Raw genomic sequence first — 13,177 nt, 5'->3', positions numbered from 1 at the left:
TTGTGCACTTCATTTTTGGCATAATCTGAGAAGCTGAATAACTTCTATCTATAATATAACAATCCACGCCAACCTTGTAACATACTGAGGCTCAGGACTGGTCCATGCATAGTCATATTGCAGCAATATCCATGGGGTTAAAGTTATACTAAATAGACCATGGCCTGCTACATAGTGATTGGGCACACTGTTCTGGTCAAAATAGTTCAGAAGATATGTCAACTATTTTTATAAGGCCTGTGCTATTCAGAGTCATATGTAAGTGCACAAAATTCTACGTAAAGTTACAACTTCTCAAGTAGCATTTCTAGAATACCACATTGTTCAGACATTCCTTAATTAAGTAATACTGAAAGGGAAGAAAATTACCAATCCTGATGTGAATAAATTGTAAGAGTACAATTACTTATTGGAAGGAATAGGCACATTACCATAAGTTCAAATGATAGGAATTTAAAAAATAAATTTGTAAAACTCTTCTTGATTCCTTGATTGCCCATATCGCTTTGCAAGAAAAAAAGTTGTTTTTAGGAAATGAATTGGTTCGAAAGGTGAATTCTTACCTCTTGGATTTGCAGAAACTTGCCTTCTAAGACAGTTAATGCAGCTGCTTTATCCACAAATTGTTTTTGTAGTTTTATCATTTCTACATTGTCCCTGATAGTTGTCCTATAATTAATGAAAAAATAGTCATTATTTTGTGGGAAAAATAAAATAGACTTTCTATGGTATAAAACTTGCATCTCTTTTAAGTCCCCACAATCTTCTTCAAATGAATCAAAACTTAGTTTCACACACAAAATGCTGAAGGAACTCAGCAGGCCAGGCAGCGTCTATGGAAAAGAGTAAACAGTCCTGCTGAAGGGTCTGCAACTGTGTGTTCCACTTCCACTTAGCTATTACATTTGTAGAAATGGACAATGCTGCAGTAAGATAATCCATGTAAGTTCATTCTCCCAGAATTCAGTAATATCATTTTCGTAAGATATAAAGTGGTATATTCCAACATAAATTGTTAATTTTTTTTACACATGTAACATAGATGCTTTCCCCTAACAGATTAATATAGTGAAATTTCAAAAGGCAATCAGCCTGTGTTCTCAATTAAAAAGCTTCAATTAAAACAGATCAAACTTCCCCCAGCACATCAGTTATCAAATATTTGTCAAATTAGTAATATTTGGATTTATATTCAAATATAACTTGTTTATTTGTCAGACTTAACTTATCCATCCCTGCATGGTACTTTATATAGGTATATTTTAATTACTTTCTTATTTAGAGATAATTGCTGGCCCTTCCGGCACAACGATCCTGGGACACTGGTGCTGTGATAGCATTACACTAAGCGCTACACTACTGTGCCCAATATTCGCACATCCTTCATACTAAAAGGTTATTGTGATCATTGTGCCTTTACCGACAAGCACACCTTTGTACTTGAATTTTTAGAACCAATGATCCAATTTATTTGCGAATAGTTAAATAGAAAAACAAAGTGATGACAAAATTAGAATTGAGCACATTGGAGTGTCTGTTGACAATACTGTGTCAAGAACTATCTAAAAAGTTTAAAGGTGGGGCATGGGTCTGGGTTAAATAAAATGAATTTATTCAGGTAAAAAACTCATAAAGAATGGAAAAAACAATAAAAGCAAATTAATTTCTCAGAGGAACAGTGTGAACGAGAAACCATTGCAGCAGGAAGAGGGAGACTGAAGGGCTCATGAGAACGCTGAGTGCTGGGAAGCAGCTGAGGCGAGTGTGCTTTAAAAAGGTACGCGCAGCAAGTTCTCAGGATAGTGTGATCGAGAAACTGTTGCAGCAGGAAGAGGAGGAGCAAAGGGCTCGTGAGATAATTGGCAGGGACAAATAAAAGGACGGGTAACTGAAGAGGAGAGGCCAGAGGTGTGAGTGGCTCAGGTGTGAGGCTTTGGCTCGAGAGGCTTTGGCGAGCAGAGGCTGAGGATGAGCTTGCTCCAAGTGAGGTAAGGCTGGGTAAGTTCCTTTAATTAATTTAATTAACTTAGGAGTAGGGAATGGAGGCAGCAGTTAGGGCAGTTGAGTGCTCTGCATGCAGGATGTGGGAAGTCAGGGACAGCACAATTGTCCCTGATGACTACACCTATAAAAGGTGCATCCAGCTGCAGCTCCTGACAAACCGAGTTACGGAACTGGAGCTGGAGCTGGATGAACTCCAGATCATTCGTGAGGCAGAGGCAGAAATAGACAGGAGTTTCAGGGAGATAGTCATTGCTAAAGTCAGGAGGCAGGTAGCTGGGTGACTATCAGGAGAGGGAAGGGGAATAGACAGGAAGAGCAGAGCACCCCTGTAGCTGTTCCCATCAACAATAAGTATACAGTTTTGCATACTGTTGGTGGGGATGACCTACCAGGGACAAGTTGTAGTGGACGCGTCTTTGGCACCGAGACTGGACCCTCAGCTCAGAAAGGGAGGAAGGAAAAGAGTAGAGCAGTAGTGATGGGGGATTCGATAGTTAGGGGGACAGATAAGAGGTTCTGTGGGAGAGGTTGAGAACCTCGGATGGTCTGTTGCCTCCCTGGTGCCAGGGTCCGTGATATCTCGGATCGAGTTCTCAGTATTCTCAGGACGGAGGGTGAGCAGCCAGATGTCATGGTCCATGTAGGGACCAATGACATGGATAGGAAGATGGAGGAGGTCCTACAAAGAGAGTTTAGGGATTTAAGTGCAAAGCTGAAGGACAGGACCTCCAGAGTTGCAATCTCCGGATTGCTACCTGTGCCACGTGCTAGTGAGGCTAAAAACAGGAAGATAATGCAGCAAAATACATGGCTAAGGAGATGGTGCAGGAGGGAGGGCTTCATGTTTCTGGACAATTGGGCTTTTTTCCAGGGAAGGTGGGACCTGTTCCAACAGGATAGTTTGCACCTGAACTGGCATATTGAGAAAGTAAGGAGGCATAGGATCCAAGGGGACATTGCTTTGTGGATCCAGAACTGGCTTGCCCACAGAAGGCAAAGAGTGGTTGTAGATGGGTCATATTCTGCATGGAGGTTGGTCACCAATGGAGTGCCTCAGGAATCTGTTCTGGGACCCTTACTCTTCGTGAATTTTATAAATGACCTGGATGAGGAAGTGGAGGGATGCGTTAGTAAGTTTGCTGATGACACTAAGGTTGGAGGTGTTGTGGATAGTGTGCAGGGCTGTCAGAGGTTACAGTGGGACATTGATAGGATGCAAAACTGGGCTGAGAAGTGGCAGATGTTCAACCCAGATAAGTGTTAAGTAGTTCACTTTGGTAGGTCAAATATGATGGCAGAATATAGTATTAATGGTAAGACTCTTGGCAGTGTGGAGGATCAGAAGGATCTTGGAGTCCGACTCTATAGGACACTCAAAGCAGCTGCGCAGGTTGACTCAGTGGTTAAGAAGGCATACGGTGTATTGGCCTTCATCAGACGTGGAATTGAATTTAGGAGCCGAAAGGTAATGTTGCAGCTATATAGGACCCTGGTCACACCCCACTTGAAGTACTGTGCTCAGTTCTGGTCGCCTCATTACAGGAAGGATGTGAAAGCCATAGAAAGGATGCAGAGATTTACAAGGATGTTGCCTGGATTGGGGATCATGTCTTATGAGGATAGGTTGAGTGAACTCGGCCCTTTCTCCTTGGAGCGACAGAGGATGAGAGGTGACCTGATAGAGGTGTATATGATGATGAGAGGCATTGATCGTGTGGATAGTCAGTGGCTTTTTCCCAGGGCTGAAATGGTCGCCACAAGAGGACACAGGTTTAAGGTGCTGGGGAGTAGATACAGAGGAGACGTCAGGGTTAAGTTTTTTACTCCGAGAGTGGTGAGTGCGTGGAATGGGTTGACAGCAACGGTGGTGGAGGTGGATACCAAAGGGTCTTTTAAGAGACTTCTGGTTAGGTGTATGGAGCTTAGAAAAATAGAGGGCTAAAGATAAGCCTAGTAATTTCCAGGGTAGAGACATGTTCGGCACAACCTCTTGGGCCGAAGGGCCTGTATTGTGTTGTAGGTTTTCTACGTTTCTATGACATGCAATGAGTTTAGGATAAATTATGTAAATCAACTCAGCCTCAGTAATTTATAATTTTATTAGATAGTCATAGAATACAGTTCTGCCTAAACTGGGATGATTGTTAAAGAAGTCAAATGGATTTTTTTTTTTGCTACAGGTTTTTAAACATTTCACATACAGAGGCAATACTGAAATGTAAATATCATTCTCTTCTTTTATCAATGTACATAAAATAACATTTTGTATATTTTCTTGGAAAATGCTGCAAAGCTATAATGGAAACTGATACAAAACTGATGCAAAAAAGCAAGGACATATGTAAACCATCTAAAGATGCATAAAGCTGATCTTTGTTGTTTCAACTTTGAAATGTGAAAAACAGCCCTTGGGTTTTCTTGTACAAGGTATTATCAAAACAGTAAAAGCTCTCCAGCAATTTAAGAAATAAGGGAGAAGTGCAACAAAAATCATTTCCCCAAAACGTTATCCTAGTGAACAATTTTGTAGAATTCGAAATTCTTTTGTTGGTACTCATACTGTTTCTGTCTGGAATGATGGAGCAATTTGCTTTTTTTACATCTCTCTGCATTAAAACAATGCATTTCTAACCCGAGGTGCTTGCTGGTACAAAAAAGTACGTAATAGTATGGACTCATTGCCTTGTATGCCTTTTAGATTAGAAAACTTTCCTTACAATAAAGAATAGTATCAATTATCTTGCCCCAGCACACTCAGTTCTTGTGTGTCTTCTATGATGACTATTTAAATATGAGCAACTGTCTGCCTTCAAAATTAAAACAAAAACAGCTTTGAACCTTTAACAAAATATGAAAAAGTCTGTTGTCTGAAAGTTATTTTGTGTTCTACAAATTAATAAATTGATTGGATCATTGAACCTGTGCACATATTTTCCATAAGGTCAACACATTCATTAAAAAATCATGTGAGTGCTAAAAGGAATTTCTGATTAAATAAGTTACTTGCACATGAGCCACAAGTACATATATATGTTTGATTTTTTTAAAAAAGTAAATGAAACATATGTGGAACACATGACAGTTGAAAGATTTTCAATGAGAATTGTACATGCCGCCACAACAAAACTATGTTACAATGCTGCTTTCTAAATTGTTTACATGCAGTAAACAAATAAAAATGATGTACTATTTCCAATTTAATTACTGTGGTTACTTGGTGGAACACATTGTTGCATAATTGCTTCTCTCTGGAAATGAATAACTTGAGACAGTAACTGGGAGTTATATTTTATGCTTTATCTTTAAACTAGTCGATAATATTTCTGGCTGGCTCAATATATTATTTGTTCATGTTTTACCAGTCTGTATTACACTAGGCAACTGCATTTACTATGATGTCATAGGAGCCATTTTCATATATTATGTTGGCTTCAAGTTGCAATGTTTTAATGTTAAGGTTAAAAAAAGATAATTATTTTGACATTCTAATTGTCAATGAGCAAATGTCCTTGTAGCTTTTGATAACTTTTCTGAAATCTGTACACCAAAATGTTGACATCTTTGCATCTGGAGACAGAGCTTTGCTGGCTGTAAATGTTGAAAGCTGTTTAGTTAATTTCAAAGATTTATAATCTAATAAAATTAAAGGAAATACATAAAACTAAAAACAATGAAGAATTATTAATTTTAAGGTGTAATTACAAAACAGACAAATTATTTTAAAGATTACATACAGCATTAAGAAAACAATTTATCTTTACCTTTGCTTCTAAATCTTTACATTAGAACTCCTATCCTATTGTAATCAATGAGGTCTCAAAGCTAGTTTGACCCAATGGAGAAGGTACAAGTCAATTCCCCAGTGAAATACTTAGTAATGCCTGGAAAACTGGATTCCATGCTGAATCTTCTGGAGTGGCCAGCAATGGAATCCAAACTTTCTGGGATTGGATTGGGAATTCTGAATCAATGAGAGATTTCTGATCTCTTTGTTTCATAGCACAGTCCTATAAAGCTGGGATTTGCTTCCCTCTCAATTGTTGATGATTCTAATCAGAAAAGCTGGCAATGGTCAAAATGAACGTGCTTAATGAATGTTATGCTGACTTACAATCAATATCGTCAAATTTATTTAACTCAATGTGGAATTACTTCACAGGAGTCTTGGCCAAATTTATAAACCAACATCATCAAGGAGTATTGTAACCCACCAGGGTCATAACAAAGAGCAACAAATCAGTTTAACAGGGATAGCAGAAAGTTTTCATTTTGCAGCAAATCTTTATGAGGTATAGCAAATTGTAAACAATGGAACATATCTTTTTTAAAGCAGATATATAGGCTACTTAGTTTAGTTATAAATTGTGAATTTAAATAATGAAGCATTATGTAAAGCACATGCATAAATCATAACTCTTTGCCTGAAGCTGGACCAAAACAACAAAAAAGTTGTTTTATTGAAAAATTTTATTGAAAGAAAAATTCTCAGTGCAAGATGAACTCGGTAAGACTAGTAGCTTCTATGGAGGGAAATGGACAGTTGATATTTTGAGTCGAGACCGTTCATCAGGACTGGAAAGAGGGGAGTATAAAAAGGTGGTGGATGGTGGTAGAGCAAGTACTTGTAAGTGATAGGTGGGTCCAGATGAGAGGGGGAGAATGGGAATGAAGTAAGAAGATGGGAGGTTGAAATGAAAGTGACAAAGGAAGATGTAATCTAATAAGAGAAAATCGTGGACCAGGGAATAAAGGGCAAGTTAGAAAGGGAACCAGAACAAGGAATGTGTGGCTGAAGAGCAGATCAAACAGAGTAGGGGAAGAAAGAGAAGGGGTGATGGGACAGGTGGGATAATAGAAAACAAAAGGTGAGGGTAGGACAGAGAGGAGTTACGACAATATATCAAAGAAATTGATGTTCATGCCGTCAGGCTGAAGACCATCAAAGTAGAATATAAGGAGATTCTTTAATCTGGGTCTTGTCTCAACTTGGCAGTAGAGGGGGCCTTGATTAGACATGTTAGTGTGTAAATGGGAAGTGGAATTAAAATGGGTGGCCACCAGGAGATCTTGGCAGTAACAGCAGATGGAGTAAAGGTTCTCGATAAAGCGGTCCTTCAGTTTATGTTAGGTGCCACCGATGCAGAGGAGGTTACATTAGAAGCACCAGCTGCAATAAATGACACAGATGAATTCACATATGAAGGACTGTCTCACCTGGAAGGACTGTTTAGGGCTCTGAATGGTGGTGAGGGAGATGGTGCAAGAGCAGGTGAACCATTTAGCATAGCTACAGGGATAAGAACCTGGAGCGTGATCAGTTGAGGAAGGACACGTGGACAAAGAAGTCAAAAAGAAACCGATCCTTGTGGAAAATGGAGAGAGGAAGAGAGAGGAAAATATGTGTGGTGGTGGGATTCAGTTTGAGATGGTAGGAGTTGAGGAGATTTTAATTTTCCTTTTTTTCGAGTAACAAGGAAATGATACAATTATTGATTTCTCTAAAGCTGCTGTATTCTTGATACCTTTCAACTATTTTGGAGAAAAGGAAAAAATCTTATACAAATTTGCTAATTTTCATTGAGAATAATTTGATTTTATTCAAAGAAAAGTATATATTTTAAAATATTCATCAAGGATTCAAAAGAATTGTGTAAATTATGATACTACTAAGGTTACTTAATGACATCACTGAAATAATTTTGAACTAGATATTGGTACACACATTAGTTCCATTATGAAAATATTGCAGATGGCACACTGACATTGGTAAAATCTCTAAATGTGATGATGCGGTGCACAGGAGCAAGATACATCAGCTGGTTGGTTGTCACAACAACAACCTTGCACTCAATGTCAACGAAACCAAAATATTGATTTTGGTCTTCAGGAAAGGGAAGTCAGGAGAACCAAAGCCAGTCTTCATTGAGGGATCAGTGTTGGAAAGGGTGAACAGCTTCAAGTTCCTTGGCATCGGCGTCTCAGATGATCTATCCTGGGCCCAATACATTGTTGCAATAAAAAAAAGGTGCAACAGTGGTTATTAGGAGTTTGAGGAGGTTCACTATGTTAACAAAGACTCTAGCAAATTTCTATAGATGTACATACCACCACAGCCTGATAATGAAAGCAAAGGATCAAAAGAGGCTGCAGAATATTGTAAACTCAGCCAGTTCCATCATGGACACAACTCTCCCAACCATAAAGAACATCCTCAAAACGCGATGACTCAAGTAGGCAGCATCCATCACTAAGGATCCTCAACATCAAGGCCATGCTCTCTTCTTATTACTAGCATGAAGGACTCATACTTAATATTTAGGATCAGCTTCTTTCCTTCTACTATCACATTTCTGAATGGTCTATGAATCCAAGAACACTGCCTTGTTATTCACTTGGTAATTTTTATACCTTTGATTGTACTGCTTGTTGATTTGTTGACCATTGCAATTTTTAAATACTACGTTGTACTTTCAACAACTGCTATTTGAGAAACTGAGTTCTGGAAACCTTCCAGAATGCAGCACTGACAGACAGACAGACATACTTTATTGATCCCGAGGGAAACTGGGTTTTGTTACAGTCTGTAGGAGTTCTTTTAAAAAATAAAAACTGATCAAGTTGTGGGACAATCATTGATTTCTCAAATATAATTATAAATGCGCAAACAACTCAAATATAATCTGGCTATCAAGAACTAATATAGAACACTTTTTCTTTTACCTCTGTCCTGATGCTTGATGCTCTCTGAGATGAAGAAGAGACTCTTCATATTCTTTATCCTTCCTCCTGATCTCCTCTCTTAGTATCTCAACAGTTTGTTTCATCTCTTCCATCTCAATCTTCTGGGATGCAATACAATTCTCTCTAAAGATTATATCCGAGGATTTTAATGGATGTTCCAGAAACAAAAAAATGTAATATTTATGCCAAAACATGATTAATACTCTTGAAACATAATTAAATGTGTCATCAGTGTATTGAGGTTAAAAAGTTATCAACACGAAACATGGCATACTGTTTAATGTTTTTAATCATTAACAACAGACCTTCAGAAATATTTAAGGATTTCTATTGGGTTTCAAAACTCAACATACTTAAAATAAAACAAACTTGAGTTAGAATGCAAAAATATGTAGCATTTCATCCTTGTCCCAATACAAGATTCAAGATTGTTTAATGCTATTTCTAGTACAGAAGCGTAAAGGAGAACAAAACAATTGTTACTCTAGATTCGATGCAGCAGCACAAAAAAAATCAGTAAGATAAAGAAAATAATTTAAAAACTCAATTAATGTAAATACCTAAGACAGCTTATATAGATACAGTAGGTTGATTGTATGTCCATAAATTGACACTAGGCACAGGAGTATCTGTATATAAGGTGACTGATGGGAAATGATAAAATAGTGGCAGTTGGGGGGTGTGGAAGGGAGAGTTAGTGGGAGGTTGATTAGCCTTACTGGTTGGGGAAAGTGCTTGTAAATCTAGTGGTCCTGGCATGGATGAAATGTAGTCTCTGCCCTGATGGAGTGGGACAAATAGTCCATGAGCAGGATGGGCGGGCTCCTTTATATTACTAGCCCTGTTCTGGCACCTTTCTGTATATGTGTCCCTGATGGCGAGTAGGCTGGTTTTGACTACCTGTTGTAGAGTTCAAGGGCATTGGAAACATCATTGCTATTGAATGGAAAATCCTACAGGAAATAGTGGATACTGCCCAGTCCATCACGGGTAAACCTCTCCTCACCACTGAGCACATCTGCACAAAGCATTGTCACATGAAAGCAGCATCCATCATCAGGGACCCCACCACCAGATCATGCTCTCTGCTCACTATTGCCGTCAGAAGGAAGGTTCAGGAGCCTCAGGAGTCACACCACCAGGTTCAAGAACAATTATTATCCTTCAACTGTCAGGCTCTTGAACCAAAGGGCATAACTTGATTCAACTTCTCTTGACCCAGCTTTGAAATGTTCTGACAACCTATGAACTCACTTTCAAGACTTCTTCATTTCATGTTTTTGATAGTTATTGTTTATTTATTAATGTATTACTATTATTATTAGTTTATCTTTTGCACACTGGTTTAATACCTAGTTGATGTGATCTTCCATTAATTCTATTAATGTTATTATTCTATTATGGATTTATTGAGTATGCCTGTAAGAAAATAAATCTCAGGGTCGGATATGATGACATACATGTACTTTGATAATAAATTTACTTTGAACTTTTGAACTCCCTGACCATCACAGTGCACTTTTCGTACCATACAGTGATGCAGCTTGGTAGGATGCTCTTTGCTGCACACCTGTAAAATGAAGTGAGTATAGATGTGTATAGTCCAGCTCTCTTCAGCCTGCTCAGAAAGTAGAGGCATTGGTGAGTTTTCCTGATTGCGTGGAATGTGTTGTATGAGAGGTTGTGCAAGATGTGCACTCCCAGGAGTTTGAAACTGCTGACTGCTGTGCTGCTAGAGTAAAGAGAGGGGTGAGTGCTGAGAGTTCTCCTCAAGTCAATAACCATCTCCATGTGGTGATATTCACCATGTAGTAGTGCATGTGTGTTTATTTCTGAAATTGGAATGCACTGAAGCCAAACTAACTACTTTTTTTGCCTCTAATTGTCTTTTTCTTATTTTTTTTATTTCAGATTGGGAAGAAGCATCAATGATTCAAAGAATAATGAGAAGGCAATGAATTTTAAATTTTCTTTAAAAGAATGCATATTAGGATGAAGTATGTTGCTGTTCTGCTTCTCTCATATTCAAGAACTAGTATGCATATATTGAAAAATAATCTCCAATTGGTGTATCATTACAAGTGCTTCTTTCACACAGGCACAGCAGGTAGCTCCAATCTTTTAAAAAAAGTACAGATTTTATGTTGTTTTGCTCAACATTGTGGGCATACCACATTGGCGCTAAAATATGCGGCAATACTTGCGGGCTGCCCTCATCACATCCTCAGATAGTGTTGGTTGCTAAAGCAAATGACATATTCTACTGTATTTTTCAATGTACATATGAGTAATAAATAAATCTAAACTTAAATCTAAAATCTATTTGAAAACAAGCTTTTGAGATTCTTCAACTGCCCTTTCTACAAATAAATCTTGAGAATTTCATTGGAGACAGAGCAGGCGTTTATTAATTAGTTGGATAAGTTGTCAAAGAAAAACTTTAATGTTGTGTTAAAATATTAAAACAACATAATTACAGTATATTTTAACAGATTAGCAATTTATTAAAGGGGACATAGCAGCAGACACTTTTAATTGAAACAAATGAAAAATATTGACTAATTCAACTGTTATCCTTAGCATTTGGTGAAAGATATCACTGGATTTTTTGATGAGAAATATGAACATACTGATTCGTGGTACAGATATTGTAGCACAATTTGAATGAAAATGTACAACAGGCAGGAAAGAAACAAATTTAGTCTATTTTAAAAATGTACAAGTGCCAATTGATTTTACCCTTGAGAGTGCTCTTTAAAACCATCCCAAGTAATACAAAGAAGCAAAATGCTTTGATCATCCTTTTCTAATTCTCTTTGGATTCAAGAAGACCGCTAACATAGTAATATTATTTAAAAAGTGAGACAAAGATTAACTGAGTAAATACAGGCCATCATCGAAAAAGTCATCATGGCTACAATTCAGAAAGGCATTTTTAATCATCATTTAAAGTGGCACTAATTAATCCATCAGCATGTCCTATCAGACACTTACTGCCTTTTACCATTTAAAACTATGTGGATGTGCATTTGGTCTGAGGTAACTATTAATACTAAAGACCACGAGTTGCGAAATGGAATATGGCTGGATAGCTGCTTTTCAGTTGACATGACTCAAAGGGTCAATCAGTAAAAGACTTCATGTTTCAATTATTCTGTGGTTATTTGTCAAAGATTTCCTAATACCCCTTGAACACATTCCTGCAGAGTACTTAAAATGTAGTTAAGAAAGAGAGCCTTACAAATTCCGTACTTCAGCCCTGGCATCTTCAAGCAAACTACGTCCATATCTGGGAAGCAAAGGTTGGCTATACTTTGTTGTCAGCTCTGGATCTTGAACCTTGATTCCTGAATTGATAATACGTAAAAATTAGAATCATGGAAAAGTACAACACAGAAACAGACTCATTGGCCCATCTAGTCCATGCCGAACCATGTAAACTGCCTAGTCACAATGTAAAAAATGTCATGCCTATCAAATAAGAAAGGAAACAAAATATCAATCACATACAATTTAAATATGGAAAATTATATCTCTCAGTGCAACACTAAAATTTGCCCTCTGTTCAGGCCAGGGGTTCTTCTTCATCGGAAAAGAGAAGTGTGGTAAAGAACTGGAACTGATCCTTGCAATGATAAGCTGGCTAGGTAGAGAAATTATTAGAGCTAAAAATGTAGGAAATTGAAGTAAAATGTAGGAAATAGTAGGAAAATTGCTGGAAACATTAAATAGGACAGTTCTATAAAGTTTCTTAATTTTGACTGGTTAAAATTACATCTCATACTACAAGAAATGGGACATTTCCATTAAAAATGCTGAGGCTCTCCTGATGAGTCAATGTGCCCTTTAAGAATGCTAGCCTGTTAGGTTTAGTATATAGTGAAACTTTTTCCTTTCAACATTTGCTTTTAAAAGGAAATTTTCAACTTTAGTATTCTTTTAGATCACCCTTGTGGATTCTTCTCTGATTTCTTAATTTTTTTGGTCTCATTTGTATGATGCTGTTGCCCCTCAGTAAATGATAACACACTATGTTTATTTTCACCTCAGCTGATTCGTATGCAGCATTATTTCATTAGCCTTCTTAGCTAATTTGGCATATTACTAAATGTCGCTGCTTCTAAATCCCATCTAAGGTGAATATGAAAGATACTAATGGGATACATTATAGAAAGCTACATGTATCTATTTTCAAAATTTGTTTTATTTAATTATAGAAATGTACAATTCCATTTTTGCCTTTACATTTAAACCAAAATTCAGATGCAAGTGCTCAGAACAGGCAATAAGGTCATGGTTGGACTACTCAAGCCACCAGCAGTTGCACTTAGGTTACATTATGTCAGATTAAAATACTGATAAAGCCAAGTTTATTCTTTCCTGTAATACAAGTAGTAAAACAGAAGAGCTAGATAATTATGAGCATCTTGCA

At 37.5% G+C, this 13,177-nt stretch overlaps 1 protein-coding gene across 5 annotated transcripts in view; it reads right to left on the bottom strand.

Annotated features, from left to right (window-relative positions):
- The window catches only part of rpgrip1l (RPGRIP1 like), a 190,493-nt gene that overhangs the window by 128,541 nt on the left and 48,775 nt on the right, over positions 1 to 13,177 (bottom strand). For all 5 annotated transcript variants that reach the window (XM_059992825.1, XM_059992827.1, XM_059992826.1 and 2 more), the window contains exons 5-7: positions 11,987 to 12,092; positions 8,725 to 8,868; positions 564 to 669 (exon numbers count right to left, since the gene is read on the bottom strand). In XM_059992825.1, the coding sequence (XP_059848808.1) occupies positions 564 to 669; positions 8,725 to 8,868; positions 11,987 to 12,092 (356 nt within the window). The remainder of the gene's footprint in view (positions 1 to 563; positions 670 to 8,724; positions 8,869 to 11,986; positions 12,093 to 13,177) is intronic.

The sequence above is a fragment of the Hypanus sabinus genome, chromosome 17 (genome assembly GCF_030144855.1).
Source record: "Hypanus sabinus isolate sHypSab1 chromosome 17, sHypSab1.hap1, whole genome shotgun sequence".
Classification (NCBI taxonomy): Eukaryota; Metazoa; Chordata; class Chondrichthyes; order Myliobatiformes; family Dasyatidae; genus Hypanus; species Hypanus sabinus.
This window is presented reverse-complemented; position numbering and strand designations above follow the sequence as displayed.